Source organism: Gambusia affinis, linkage group LG06 (assembly GCF_019740435.1).
Source record: "Gambusia affinis linkage group LG06, SWU_Gaff_1.0, whole genome shotgun sequence".
Lineage (NCBI taxonomy): Eukaryota > Metazoa > Chordata > Actinopteri > Cyprinodontiformes > Poeciliidae > Gambusia > Gambusia affinis.
The window spans coordinates 1,459,625-1,474,874 of record NC_057873.1 but is presented as its reverse complement, the minus strand read 5'-3'; the positions used below and the strand labels follow the sequence as shown (position 1 = coordinate 1,474,874).

General features: G+C 44.6%; 1 protein-coding gene across 6 annotated transcripts in view; it reads left to right on the top strand.

The window, feature by feature from the left end:
* The window catches only part of col4a4 (collagen, type IV, alpha 4), a 34,548-nt gene that overhangs the window by 3,830 nt on the left and 15,468 nt on the right, over positions 1-15,250 (top strand). For all 6 annotated transcript variants that reach the window (XM_044119834.1, XM_044119833.1, XM_044119828.1 and 3 more), the window contains exons 2-19: positions 1,343-1,483; positions 1,650-1,692; positions 5,500-5,571; positions 10,559-10,693; positions 10,786-10,830; positions 10,902-11,018; positions 11,099-11,167; positions 11,242-11,277; positions 11,352-11,414; positions 11,737-11,772; positions 11,948-11,989; positions 12,481-12,561; positions 14,200-14,244; positions 14,413-14,475; positions 14,547-14,591; positions 14,667-14,720; positions 14,850-14,910; positions 14,973-15,077. In XM_044119834.1, the coding sequence (XP_043975769.1) occupies positions 1,437-1,483; positions 1,650-1,692; positions 5,500-5,571; positions 10,559-10,693; positions 10,786-10,830; positions 10,902-11,018; positions 11,099-11,167; positions 11,242-11,277; positions 11,352-11,414; positions 11,737-11,772; positions 11,948-11,989; positions 12,481-12,561; positions 14,200-14,244; positions 14,413-14,475; positions 14,547-14,591; positions 14,667-14,720; positions 14,850-14,910; positions 14,973-15,077 (1,159 nt within the window). In that variant the 5' untranslated portion in view covers positions 1,343-1,436. The remainder of the gene's footprint in view (positions 1-1,342; positions 1,484-1,649; positions 1,693-5,499; positions 5,572-10,558; positions 10,694-10,785; positions 10,831-10,901; positions 11,019-11,098; positions 11,168-11,241; positions 11,278-11,351; positions 11,415-11,736; positions 11,773-11,947; positions 11,990-12,480; positions 12,562-14,199; positions 14,245-14,412; positions 14,476-14,546; positions 14,592-14,666; positions 14,721-14,849; positions 14,911-14,972; positions 15,078-15,250) is intronic.

The following is a 15,250-nucleotide window of genomic DNA, read 5'->3' as shown; positions in this document are numbered from 1 at the left end:
TTCTCTGCAGACGGTTAATCAGAGGAGCCCAAAGTGGCCCCTGAGGGCCGACATCCTGCGTGTTTTAGTTTCTCCCTGGTTTAATCCACCTGGATCCAGTGATGGATCATTAGAGGCCAAAGAAGAACTTTGACCTGCTGAAAGGTCGTTAGTAAAACCAGGGAGAGAATGAAACACGCAGGTCGGCCCTCAGGGACCCGCTTTGGGCTCCACTGGTTCAGTTTGTTCTGTTGTTGTTGAGCCTCGTGATCATCGTTTCACATCGCCGGTCGTTTTCTCTTCTCGCTCCCATGTGACCGACTTTCCAGTACAAACACAGCCGGGCCCCTGATCCGACCGGGCCCCTGATCCAGCCGGGCCCCTGATCCGAAGAAAGCTTTCCAATGCAGAACCAGGCAACATGGCCGACAAATTTACAGGAATAAATTCTTTACTTTGATGTTTTCCAAAACCTTTGCAAACTTTTTCACGGTTTGGAAAGGAATCAGTTCCAACAGTTTGTACAAATAATCGGACCACAGATTCTCAGTTATTAGGTCTGGACTTTGACTAGGCTTTGACCAGAACCCGTCGTTCTTCCAGTTGTCCCACTTGGACGTTCTTACTGGTTTATAATTAATTAAGACTGACGGTGAAACGCTGGAATGGACCTTCGATCTCTGAACAGAACCGTGTCCAGATGGCGGATCGATCGGTTTTTCTTTAAGCCTCTATCAGAGAGAAGCTGGCCCACAGCAACATGCAGCCTCCACCTAACTGCTTCACTTTGTACTGAGCAGAGTTTTCATGTTAGAACTTATAAAATATAACTAATAAAAAGGCTTTTCTGGTTCAAGATGTACCAGCAGAAACAGTGAAGAGATAATTAACAGAAACGTTTTCCTCACTGAGCCGACCTGTGAATGATTCACTTCCAACTCAGCATCAAACCGAAACTAAATTAAGAATGTCACATTTAAAAAAAAAAAAACTGTAAATAAGTGTGGAGAATAAAGAAAAGTTTTGAAACTGAAAAATAACTTGCAAATGGAATATTTTTTTTTTTTGTAACAATTTTGAAACAGAAAAAATTAGTTTTAATACTTGGGGGGGCGGTGGGGAATTGGGTCTAATTTTCTGATTCACAGTTCAGTACTTTTCTTTTTTTTTTTGCACAAACTTTTTGGCCCTAATTTTGCTCCATAGAATCCCCCAAACGTTCTCTCGCTGTGCATCAGTTTGTCCACAGACTGGATTTTATCAAGTTTTTACTGAGTCTGTCTGTTGGTCCGTCTTTTGGTGTTTGCTCAGACTCCGCCCGTGCTGAAGGTGGCGCCGTCACGTCTTCTGTTTGTCTCTGCAGCAGCGTGGAGCGCGCTCGCTGGATGATCACCTGCTGGAGGCGGAGTCAGCCCGACTGGGTCATATCGTAACCAGGACTCCACTCTGAGGACAAGATGTCTGCCGGTGCAGGCTCCGCCCCCCGGCTCCAGCCATGGATCTGGTAAAAAAAAAAAAGCAGCGTGAGACGAAATGATTCATGTTCAGAGTTTAACTTCCAGAAATGGGATCAGATTTTACATTTCTGAGGTCAAACATTGGACTGTTCTGTCTCTGTCTGTGTGGACTGTAGCCATGGTAACAGGTCCATCTCTGCTCCTCTCCTACAGGTGTTTCCTGGCTCTGATCACAGCTCCTCCAGGAGGTCAAGGGGTGAGTCCAACTTTCTGTTCCAAGAGTTTGACAAGACTGCATCCAACCAACCAACAATTGAACAAGCACAGCATGTAGAGATGAACAGATGGGCTGTTTCATCAACGGATGGATGAGTTGTTGGATGGTCCTCATTGTGTCCCCCATGTGGTTGCCATGGTGACATTTCTCCTCAGACCTGCAGAGCGGCTCAGACTCGTTTTCTGCAGTTTATTTGTGGAGGAACTGAAGTTGCAGGAGGTTTCATAGAAATGTGAACCGTATCCATGAAAAGTGTATGCTGCAAATCACATTAGTTCTCGCAGCTAGCTGCGTTCTTCATCGACGCACGAGCCGAGTGATACACCGCTAAGAGTTGTCTGTTTGAGTTTTGGGTTTGACAAGTTCGGAGAATGGGGGTTCGATAAAAGCCACCGACTGGCACCAAGTGTTGCGCAGGGCCAGGTGTTCCTCCTGGATCACACAGCGGTCCTCCGTCTTTCTGCATGACTAATTGACTAGAACAGGGGTGTCAAGCTCCAGTCCTCAAGGGTCGCTGTCCTGCAGTTTTTAGATGTGCCACAGGTACAAAACACTGGAATGAAATGGTTTAATTACCTCCTCCTTGTGTAGACCAGTTCTCCAAAGCCTTGCTAATGACCTAATTATACTATTCAGGTGTGGTGCAGCGGAGGCACATCTAAAAGTTGCAGGACACCGGCCCTCGAGGACTGCAGTTTGACACCCCTGGACTAGAAGATGGAAACTAACAAAAGAAGACGAACATTTGCAGATTAGATTCATTTTGTAAGCAGCAGCCAGTTGGATCCAGTCGGTGGGAGGACTGGTGCTGGTCAGCGGTTACTGGGCCCAGATCGGGACATTAGAGCGGTGATGGAGGATGACTGGGTGGAGGGAGGATGGTGCTCTCTGAACAAAGTCATGACAGCAGATAAAGCGATAGCATTCCTGCCAATAACCATGCTTCACTGATAACCTCGTTTACACAACGCTGCAGGAATGTGGCTGCTACACAAACGCGGCTGCATGCGAGGAAACTCACCGTCTGGGGCCCACAGAGAAAAAGAAAACACAGTCAGGACATCAACAGGGACAGTGAGTGTGGGACATATGAGCAGGGACAGCCCAGATTAGCTCCTCTCTGTCTGATGTTGTTTTATTACCGGCCGGAGTCGGGACAGAAAGTCACGCTGCAGACGGACTCTTCGGGCCAGAACGTTGGGTTCAGTCAGAACGGCTACAGGTGACCTTTGGATGTAAAAGTCCTGCTTATGATCCTTTCGCTCCGAGACAAACCTTCCATCGCTGCCCTGCAGTGAGAAGGTTCTGGGTTCGAGTCCCGGCCTGGGTCCTTCTGCGTTCAGGACGGTTCTCACCTGGTACTCCGGCTTCCTCCCACAGTCTGAAAACATGACTGTTGAGTTAGCTGGACTGGTCTGGGTCGGGCCGGGCCGGGCCGGGGACCCATCCAGAGTGGACCCCGCCTCTCGCCCGAGAACCACTGGAGATTAGCCCCCGGGCCCTCGGACCCTGAAGGGACTTCTGGATGTGTTAGGCTTCTAGGGAACCAGATTCAGCGCTAGCAAGAGTAGAAACTAGCTAAGAAAAGGCAACTGTGCTAACACTAAAACACCAATTATAAACATTAGCTTAATAAAAGCTAATGCTAACCTGCAACACTCGCATGTTATTTACTGGAAATAATGCTAATGCACAAAACAAATAAGTAGAAGCTAATGCTAACGTGCTATACCAATATGGTATTTAGTGGAAGCTACAATAAGCTGCTAAATTCAGCCATGTTGTCACCAAAAAAAATACATGAAGAGTCTCAAAACAAATTATGTGTTTTGTACAAATATTTAATAAGTCTCAAAAAAGTTTCTTCAAAAACAAAGAACATAAGAAGAGGAAACAATTCTTCCTTCCCACACTTCAAAATAAGAGCATGAATATAAACGTCTAACCACTTGAAGAATTTTTTGTATCGATAATCAAAACTTTATGTCAAACTTTATTTTCTCTTCACTCCAGCAGAACCTTTATTACAAATGTTGAAGTTGTTATGATACCAAGTCTACAGCGGAATATTACACATTAGTTTAGTTTTCTCTTTAAACCTGGTTTCATTATTTCCATATTTATAATTTTTTCACCTTCTGAATGATTGTCTTTTCCACCACAGAGCCGTCTTGGTCTTATCAAAGCGTCAGCAGAAGCTAGCGCGTGCTGCCATGTTTAGTCTGTGAAACGGCCCACGTGAGCCGCCGTTCTGTCGCCGCCGGTTGATTTGGATCAGAGGAACATCTGTCCTCATTCACCATTTTTTTGTTGAAAGAGTTAGAAAAAATAGAGTGTGATTGTCTACGACTGATCTGATCAAAAACCCATCAGCTGTCTGCTTCCTAAGAAAATGGGGAATTTTTTTGTTGTTTACATTCTTTCTGTGGAACAAGAAACACCAGAACGAAAACATGAGGACAAACTGCTGCCTGCACGACGCGGCCGCGTGTTCGCAGCGAGTCAGAGCTTTTAATCTCACCAAAAACAAACTGCCAAGGTGCAGAGAGTCACTTAAAACAGCCGCAGTGAAGGAAACTTACAGGTAGAGGAACCAGAACCCAGCAAAGAACCGGAGAAAAACCAGGAGCTTAAATCACAAGAAGGGAACCGGAGGAGATAATTAGAGATGGTGAGGAACAGCTGCAGCAGGGAGACCGCAGGAAAACTGGGATTAACACAGACAGCAAAATAATCTAAGAAAATTACAAGAATACAAAAATAAACTAAGACTAAACATACAGTTTATTACCTGAAAATATGCTAGTAATAATAATAAAAACAGATAAATTAACTGAGTACAGCAGGAAAAATGGAAAATAAATAAACATAGCAAAAAGGAAATGATCAAAAGAGAAAACTGAGATTTTAAAAGGAGTGGCTAAAGCAAAGGAGGTGGATTAGCAGATTTAGAGCAAAATTTCACAATAAGAGCCTCAAACATTTGAATTTGAAATGATCTCTGGTTTCCAGCTGAAGACCTGAAGCTGTGTGTTGATTCTAGATCTATAATTCTAGATCTGTAAATCTAGATCTGTAAATCTAGATATGTAACTGTAGATCTATAAAATCTAGATCTGTAAATCTCGATTGTTCCTCTTGAGTAACTTCAGTTTCTGTTCAGTAGGAAAGTTTTGGCACGTTCACACATTTCTCGTTTCTCAGCATCTGCTCAGTGTTTGGATGGGGTGAAAGGTCACCTGATGACATCATAACGTAGAGCTGTGTGTCATCTAGTTATGCTAATGAAGCTAGTGGCAGCATATAGGTGCTGAGTAGGAGGCGTCCTGGGAATGAACCTTGGGGAACTCCACTTGTGACTTTGCTTCAATGAGAAGTTTCCTATTGACCCGAACGAATCCTTGCTCTGTGGGTCAGACTGGAACCGGTCCAGTTCTGGAACCGGCCCAGTTCTGGACCCGATCCAGCTCTCCAGTTGCCTTCAGGCCACATTTTCTTCTGGTTTTCCATGAATTTTCAATCATGGATCGCCACAATCTGCACAACGCCCTGCTGCATGGGTCGCGTTTCAGGTTGACCTCCACCTGAGGCGAAGCTGCACTGCTGGACACGATGAGACAGGACTGCAGGAAGAACGAGACGAAATGAATAAACTCTTCTGGATTTAATGGTGTAGGAAGTAGAACCTGAACTGCAACCAGACAAATCGAAGCAGAAGTTAAAGATTGGTGAATCATCATGACTTCCTGTCATCATCATGACTTCCTGTCCTCTCCTGGTTTCCAGGGCGACCTGATGGAGCCGTGTGACGGGCGGGACTGCACCACCTGCCAGTGTTTACCTGCCAAAGGAGCCAGGGTGAGTCCTGATCCGGCCAATCACCGCGGTCCATTTTATATTCCAGTTACTGGAGCGGCGACGCGTTTACTGGCAGTTCGGAAAACAGAAACACGGAGCGGCTCGCAGCTGCTGGACCGGCGGAGTCGGACAGGAACACAGGGCTAAGTTAGAGGATAGCAGATTGAACACACACACACACACACACACACATACACACACACGCACACACACACACACACATACTTCCGTCACATCAGAGGACTTAACTAACAACATGTAGCTGCAGGTTCACTACAGGTTCAAATCATAGCCTGCAGTCTCCGTACGAGCGTGGCGTCTCTCTGGATACTCCAGCTTCCTTCCTCAGAAACCTGCTGGGTTAACTGGGTAACTGGCTGCTGTCTCTGACTGGCTGCATACATGGTTTTGTTCTGCCTCTCTGACTGGTGACCAGAGCTGGATCACCAGTGCTGCTGGATTTAAAGTTACAACTCAAAAGATTAAAATATCACAAAGAAGTTCAATGATTTTTAACAAACATTATTGAAACATTTCAAAATTTTATGTCTTGTCATTTTTATGATTCCCGTTTACAGAGAACAAAAACATAAATATCAGTTTCTCAGAAAATTACAATATTGTGAAAAAGCCTCAGCAATTTTATAGAAAGTTGAGTGGACGGAAAAAGTGTGATAGGAAGAGGGAGAATCTGTTCAGTAATCTGAGGGATCTTCACCGGACTGAACTGGGCTGGAATCAGAACATCTGGACCCAATTCTCAAAAAAGACCTGGGACACAGGAGAGAACCAGAACCAGATCCGGGTTGTTGCTCAGAGGTCCAAACTCCAGATGAAAGTAAAGTTTCATCTGGACCTCAAGGTCTCAGAATCTAATGGGACAAAACCAGAACCATGGTGCTGCATGTCCAGGGTGAAGTTTTCTCAGTCAGTGATTATCTGGGTCACCTGCTGGTTCTGGTCCACAGTCAGCCCAGCCTTCCACCAGAACATTTTAGTTTTTCATGCTTCCTTCTGCTGGCCCGACTCATGGAGATGCTGTGTTTATGTCTGGGACTTGGTTCTGACCCAGACAGCGGTACTAGAATCTGGTCTAAACACCAGAGTGGTACTGGGCTTGGTGGGCCAGGAAACAGGCCTGACCAGAACCTTATCGGGAAGATGAGGTTATGAGACGCCAGATAGGATGAAATATTCAGAATCATCAAAATTATGAAAAATAAATAAAATATTCACTCCATGTCTGGCGGATCTTATTCATTTCAGCTTCAATAAAAATACTGAAGATTTTTCTGCATATTTTGGTTTGTGGCCCAGCATCCTGCTACGACCCCATAAGGATGCGTGGAACCAGGCGTCCCCACAACGTACCGAAAACAAGAACAGTCAGCAGCCAATGAGACAGCAGACAGAGCGTCACATGACTGCTCACTTCCTGCTGTCAGCTGACGAGTAAACAACAACAAAAACAGGACTCCAGGTCCTAAACAGCCCACTGTGAGTGGTTCAGGATGGCGCTGCGTGTGTGTGGGTGTGTGTGTGTGTGTGTGTGTGTTTTTTCAGCTGGGGGCAGCAGACAGGCGGGGGGGGGGGTTGTGGTTTGACGTCTGTCTCGGTGATTTCACAACCTAATGACTTCAGATAAAGGAGGGCGGACTAGCAGAGATCACAGCTGTCACATCCCATCACACACACGCAGACACACACACGCACACACACACACACACACTCACAGACATCCGCTCAAAGCTTTTTCACACACCTCGGATCTCTGGTCAGACGAACCGAGCTGCATCAGTAAACTCTTCTCCCACTGTCAGGCATGGCGGTGGAAGCATCATGATGAGGCTTTAACGTAACTGATGGTGTTAATGGTTGCTGTGGTAACCATGGTAACAGTGGCCTTTGCAGCATTTTCTTTGGTTCTGTTTTGAAAATCCGATCCATCCAAACTCAGCTGAAGCCACACTGCTGCTTTTTCAATTTCCACCTTTTAAAATGAGGCTTCCTGAAATTTTCAAAATAAGAGATTCTTTCCGTACATACTTTTTCTGCTTTTAAAGCTCATAAAAGACATTTTGAACGGGACAGTCAGGTTCTTCAGCCGTCAGATTGGAGAAAAGAGTTTTTCTATCTGTTTATCTTTCCAGAGTTTCTCTGATCATTCCAGAAGCTTCTTCATAAATGTGGACTGTGTTGCTGACATTAGCGTTAGCTGCTGCATGTCTAGCATTGAGATGCTAGCATAGCTTCACCAATAGGCTAACTCCTTTTAACTTAAACACAACAGTAATGTATTCAAACCGTTTCGGAGCAGAAGTGAACCTCTGCTGTTAGCGGACGCAGCTGTGCGTCAGATTTAAAGCCGTACCAGAAACACACAAAGGTTCCCGCTCTCAACGTTTTCATACAAAAATAGAACATTTGATTTATTGTGCAGCAATTACTTTTGGATGCTGGTAAGTCTTTCCTGGTAAGAAAAAGCAGCCAGTAGTGGAGGAGCTGTAGATGTTGTGACGTAAACTGACCTGTGGTCAGTAAACACCTGATCCAGGTGATGGCAGCAGATTCTTCTGCTGAACATTGAGTTACATTAATGATGCAGGCAGCTCAGGTCAACCGTTTCCCCGGCGCTCACCTCCTCTGTCTCAACACGTTCATGATGTTAGTTTTTGTTTTCTGTTTGAAGCCTCATTACCGAGCAGATATTCCTGCTGCACGGCTCCTCCTGAACTTCTCACCTCCAACCACAGAACCATGTGGCAAACTTTCAAAACGGCCACAGATGCTTTGGCATTTCTCCCACTTGCGGAAGTATTTTGTAGTCGAAAAGATTTTGTTGAATCGATTATTGAAATAATAGTCAACTAATAACTGATTAATCTGCCAATAAGCAGTTAAGTTAAACTATACAACAGTATGTGCACATTTTGCATTTAAGATTAAAAAAAAGTTTTTCTCTGTAAATCTGTTCTACCCAAAACTCTCTTCCTGTCAGTTTTGGCTTCACCTGGTTCAGAATCTGTAAAAAGACTTATACAAAATATTTGCATGATGTCAAGATATTTTTTGATCCAATTAATTCTCACAATAATTGATAGAATAATCATTTTAGTAAAATAATAATGAGTGGCAGCCCTTAAATTTTGATTTGCTGGATGTGATTTCATCTTTTTCATCCAATAAAAACTCAATTTAGACACAAACCAAAAGTCTGTGGCATTACACTGTGAACACACTTCAAAAACAAACTTTACGTGTGAAAGACACGTCAAATGTTCTGTCACTTTTGGCCCTTTTGGCCTTCCATACACGAGGAGCAGGTGAGCCAGAGCGGCGATGTTTTTACCAAACGCCTGTGAGATTTAAAAACAAACGTTATTGTTTATATGTACTCAGATAGTCTCACTTCCTGCTCAGTCTGGAGCCACATTTATGGAGTTAATGAGCAAATAGGAGGGAAAGTGAAGGTGTTAAACGCCCACGGCCTCATGACTGCTACTTTCAGGACAAACATTTACAAACTTGCCTCCAAAACATTGAATGACATGAAACATTAAATGTTTTGTCTGTCTGTCCAGAAAGTGAAACTGCTGAGTTCTTGTTTGGGTTTGGTTTCTTCTTGGAGGATTTTTAGATGTGATGAAAGAAAATCTCCTCAGAATTCAGTCAAAATAAAACTTTAATCTCTTTAGGATCAGAAAGAATCATCTTTGTTTTCATCTTCTCTGTATTCATCAAACTCTGGATCTAAAGAACTTTCCTTTCAGATATAGTTTGTTTTCCAGAATCAACAGCATTTTACTCATTTTGGATCATTTATTTGATTATAAGAATTATTTATAGTGCTTAATTTTTCCACATTTCGTTATGTTTCAGCCTTTTTACAGTTTCATGCTTACATTAATGTGATTTTTCTGTCTAATAAATCTGCAAAAGTTTGAACATTTTTTTTCGACGTAATGAAATATTTATAATATTTGCATGCAGAATTCTTACATTAATTTAATGCAGTTTTGGAAAAAGCTGAACTTCCTCTGGCCTTTAACTCTGCTGCAGGTTCAACAACGTGCCTTGCTTTGGGGATTAAAAGGATTCTGAAAATATTTATAAATTTGTCTCATATAAATGGAGAAACGGTTTTAGTTTCTATCATTTTAATAAACGATAGTTTATCTTTTCTCTTTCTACCATAATATATTTGTTTTTTATGAGAAACTGTTTGTAATTTAAGTCTAATTTCTATCAATTTTACAGAATAATAATCCTGTATGTATTATTGTGAGAAAACTGCTCACAGTCTAACCAGCTGTGCTGAATTTGATTCAAATTTAAACTTTTTATCATTAAATATGTTTTTATTGACATATTTTTTATTTTAGATTTTACTTTGATCTCAGATCTGCAGGTTAACATCTGAGCTGCTGTTCTCAGTTTGTCTCTGGTTTGATTTGTGCGACACTGCCCCCATGTGGTCAGATGATGTTGTTGCATGTTTGGCTCACTGGACTCAGCTGGTTCATTTCTTGGCACCAAATTGAATGTTTTTATTTTTTGTTGGTGGTTTTATTGTTCTGTCCGGTGTTTAAATCCGTTGTCTGCCAGAAAGGTCATTTCAAATGGTAATTTAAGCGTCGCTCTGTAAACGTTCACATCAGTCTGTTCTGTATGCGACACCGAGACGATGAGTCTGAAGGACGAGATTAGAAAATATCAGTACTTGTAGGACAGATTACTGAGGGGAATGTAAGGACTTTCAAAGAATAAAAAATACATGGGAGGAAATGGCTTGGCAAGCTGCGTGGAATTATGGGAAATGAAGGAATTTGTCTTGTAGGAAGTAGGAGCAAGGTTGCATCTAAAACCTGCTGGACAGTAACTGTCCAGGACTGGAGGCCTCTGCTTTAGGGTGTGCAACGTTTTGCTTGGTCACAGGTCACTGTGTTGTATCAGGCGTTGAAGCTTCTAATAGTTTTATGTTCTGCAGGGTTTCCCAGGTCCTCTGGGTCCGCAGGGGCCTCGGGGGCCTCCAGGCTTCCCGGGTGGACAGGGACTTCCAGGCCAGAAGGGCGGTAGAGGAGCCGAGGGCCCGATGGGAGGTTATGGGGTAAAAGGAGATGCTGTGAGTAAACAACCGCTCCAACTGTAAAAGCAGAAAACCTAAATAAGATTCCTGAAGTCCAACATGGTGAACGTCTGTTTCTGTGGGTTCAGGGCCCCACCGGTCTGCACGGTTTTCCGGGTTTGGACGGAGTGCCGGTAAGAGTCCTCGCCCCTAACGGCATCCCACAGCCGCTGGAATCCTTCAGCTTTTCTTTGTGTTTGTTCAGGGCCTCCCCGGCCCGGCTGGAGGGCCTGGTCATCCAGGTCTGGACGGATGCAACGGAACCAGAGGAAACCAGGGGCTTCTGGGGCTTCCAGGAGAACAGGGCCCTAAAGGAGAACCGGTAAAAAGCATTGGCTGATTGTCACTGTTCCACGCCATGTTGAGGTGAAAGAATCTCACATCCTGTGAGATCCGTTGCAGGGTTTTACTGGTCCGAAGGGACTTAAAGGAGAACCATCGACCAACTTCATCCAGAACCCCGGAGCTCCTGTAAGTACAGTCGACCTGCAGCGTCATGTTCTGGTACGTTCAGCCCGCCTGACCGCAGTGTTTGGGTCCAACAGGGCGACCCCGGGCCCAGCGGACTGCTGGGTCTGCCGGTGAGTTGGCCTGAAAGCAGCCGAGTGCGTCACATTGTTCTGCTTCTGCTTCAGGTTTCTGTCTCTGCCTGCAGGGGGAAGACGGTCTGCCGGGCCCGCCCGGACCCGCGGGTCCAACCGGATCAGCTGGGCCCGATGTGAGTCACTCCACTTCATTTCAGCTCACTGCAGCTAAACTCAGTTGGAAACATGTAATCCAGTTCAGTCCACCTTAAATCAACTTATGTCCATTCAGGTCAATTTGATCAACTTTTAATGAAATCCCTTCAGTTGAATTCAGTTCAAATCATTTTTTGTTCATTACAAAAAGTAAATTTCAACACCATTGTAGTTCACTTCTGTTCAGTTTGACTCGTGGTTCAGTTCAGTTCAACAGTTTGGATCAATTCTCTGAATTTGTGGTTTTGTTCCCTGGTGAGTAAATGAAATGTTTGAAGTGATTTTTATTTGTCTCCTCAGGGCTCTCCTGGTTCACCCGGACCCCGGGGCCCGCCTGTGAGCCACTAATTCATTTGATCCTTTTAGGATTACAGTCAGCAGTTTATATTATTAATGTGATTTTGAAGCAGTAAAACTGTTTACAGCTCTCTGTCCTCCAGTCAGTTATTGATTATAGATTGATTATCTCTCCAGCTGGAGGTTCTGATGTCGGCTTCTGTTTTTGTTTCAGGGTCAAAAAGGTCGATTACTGCCGGGACCAAAAGGAGAGAAGGTACAGAGGCTGTTTACAGAGTTAATGTAGCGCCACCTAGTGGTTCATCCATCAGACCACGCCCCAGAAACATGACATCACATTGGCCACGCCCCCTTCACATCACAGCCTCCTATTCCACTCTTTTGACTGTGGCTCAGCAGGTAAAGTTGTTGTCTTGCAGTCAGAAGGTTGAAGGTTTGATTCCAGTTTCCTCCTGCCCCTGAAGACACTTACCGGACTGCTCTAAAAATATTCAGTCCATTTACCAGTGGCCACGCCCCCTTTGGCCACGCCCCTTCATTACAACAGACCCCCCCTCCAATAAAAGCATGTCAGTCTGATCACCTGATTAAATATGACTGATGTAAATACGTGGCCGACGTTCCTCAGGGCTTGTAATGCCCCCTGCAGGCCGGTCAGTGCATTGCATCACTGTGGATCTTTACTGAGCTCTTTGGTCTTCTGACCTGCATTAACCAAACTTTTTCTGTTTCCTGTGTGATCCACAGGGAAACCAGGGCCCTGAGGGGCCTCCGGGGCCCTTCGAGTACATTGACCCTCCAGAGGACTTGTACATCAAAGGGGAGAAGGTCGGAGGACATTTATCCTTCCTTTGTTTTATTTTCTTGTGTTTTTGTTGGTTTTAAATGTTCAGTAAATTTTATTTAGTTTCATTTAGTTGTAATGTTTTAAATATTCTGTCAGGTTAGAAAACTGGAGTCTGAGTTCTAGTTCCACATCCTGTTGCTGGATTTTTATTGAATTTCTCTTTATTTTAATGGTGGGATGTGATAAAAAAAATTATTAATTCCAGGGTCTGAAATTAATTAATCATATTTTAATCAGCAACATTTAAAATCTTTGCTGCTAAATGATTGACTAACCTCACCGGCCACTTTATTAGGTACACCCGTCCAACAATCACATGACAGCAACTCGATGCGTTTCTCCCTGTAGACGTGGCCGAGGCGATGCGCTGCCGTTCAAACTGAGCATCAGAACGGAGAAGAAAGGAGGTTTAAGTGACTCTGAATGGTTGTTGGTTGATGGGGCCAGACGGGCTGGTCTGAGTGATCTACTGGGATTGTCACCCACAACCATCTGTCGGGTTTGCAGAGAATGGTCTGAAAAGACAGTATCCAGCGAGTGGCAGATTTGTGTACATAAATGTCTTGATGAGGTCAGAGGTCAGAGAAGAACGGACTGGTTGGAGCTGCTAGAACCACCCGCTACAACCGAGGTCTGCAGAAGAGCATCTCTGAACGCACAACACATCGAACCCAGAAGACTGCTGCAACTGACACAGGCTCACCAAAACTGGACAGTCGAAGATTGGAAAATCGTTGGTCTGATGAGTCTCGATTTCTGCTGCGACATTCAGAGGGTCGGGTCAGAACTTGGCGTCAACATGAGAGCATGGATCCATCCTGTCTGGTATCAACGGTTCAGGATGGTGGTGTGGAGATTCTTTCCTGGCACAATTTGGGCCCATTAGAACCAACTGAGCATCGTGTCAACGCCACAGTCTACCTGAGTGATGTTCCTGATCATGTCCATCACTTTATGTGTGTTACTCCAGCAGGATAACCATCTCATAAAGCGCCAGTCATTTCAGACTGGTTTCATTTCAGACTGGTTTCATCTCAGACTGGTTTCATCTCAGACTGGTTTCATCTCAGACTGGTTTCTGGAACAATGAGTTCACTGAACTCCAATGGCCTCCACAGTCACCAGATGTCAATAGAAACCTTTGGGATGTGGTGAAACGGGAGATTCGCATCATGGATGCACAGCCCACATATCTGTGATGCTATCAAGTCAATGTGGACCAGACTCTCTGGGGAATGTTTCCAGTACCTTGTTGAATCTCCGCCACCGAGAATTAAGGCAGTTCTGAAGAGGGTCCAACCTGGTACTAACAAGGTGTACCTAATAAAGTGGCCGTATGAGCTCAGCAACAAATAAAGTTTTTAATCTTCATCCATCAAATTGGAGCAAAGAGTTTCAGGAAGTCCTGATCTTTCATGGAGCTGCTTTTGAAATGTGGACTGTGGATGCTAACATTAGCGCTAGCTGCTACATGTTAGCATAGATTCGCTGCTAGGCTAACTCCCTTTATCACAACTTGAACACAATGAACCTTTGCTCTGGGATTCGTTTTATCCCATTTTAAAAAGTTTGGACATTTTTTAAGGTTGTCCTAAATCGGGTCTGGTTGTTTCTCTCAGGGATCTCCAGGGGAACCAGGACTGCGTGGCGTTCAGGGACTCCAGGTAAAGTAGAATATTTAATAACCTGCTGACTGTTTATTTATTCCATGTTTGAATAAAAGATGTAATTCTGATGTTAATGAAACTAAATATCTCAGAATAAGAGTCCTTTTGGATCCAGTAGGGACCACTGTTGCGGGCCGTGATGAGGAAGTTCTGTTCTGGTTTCAGAGTCGGGATGCGCCGCCCGGGATCAAAGGAGAGACGGGGATTGTTGGATTTCCAGGAGCCAGAGTACGTTTCCTTCGATCCGTTCCAGACGTTTAGCCGCTTCGGTTGCTGCATGAGTTTGGTTTTTCTTCCAGGGAGATTCTGGTCGACCCGGTCCGTCCGGACGGAAAGGTCCCCGGGTGAGTCAGAGCAGAAACGCTGGTCCAGTCTGATGGTTCCGGTCGGGTTAATTAAAGGTGTTTTTGGGTTTTCAGGGGATGGAGGGGAGCCAGGGTCTCCCAGGACTGATAGGGCAAGAAGGTTTTAAGGTCAGTTGGGTTTGTGACCCAGGTTCTGAAACCGAGTCCAGTTAAAGTCTTTAATCTGCAAGAGACAGGGCAGATTTAAAGGAACGTATTCTTTAAGCTCTTTGTTGTGATATGACTCTTTGTTTCCAGGGCTTTGCTGGTGATCCGGGCCCTGAAGGCCCCCCTACCATCGAGGATATCACTCACATAGGTACGGATCAATACACCAATCAGCTATCGGTCGGTTTGGTTTCTCAATGTTTTGTCTTCCAGGTGAGGCTGGGGACCCTGGGCTCCCCGGGGGGAGGGGCCCTCCTGGCGACATGGGGCCAATGGGAACGCTTGGTCCCCCAGGATCCCCAGGATCATCAACACCAGGTTAATAAAATCATTTTACATTAAACATCAAAGCTGATTATCAATAGGAAATCATCCAATCAACTATCAGAACCAATCACTGTAGGGTGATGGTGGTCTAGTCAAATCAATGTTACTTTGAGGGCGAGGAGGACTGAAGGTAGCAGGACAGTGTTGGTGTTACAGTAAACATT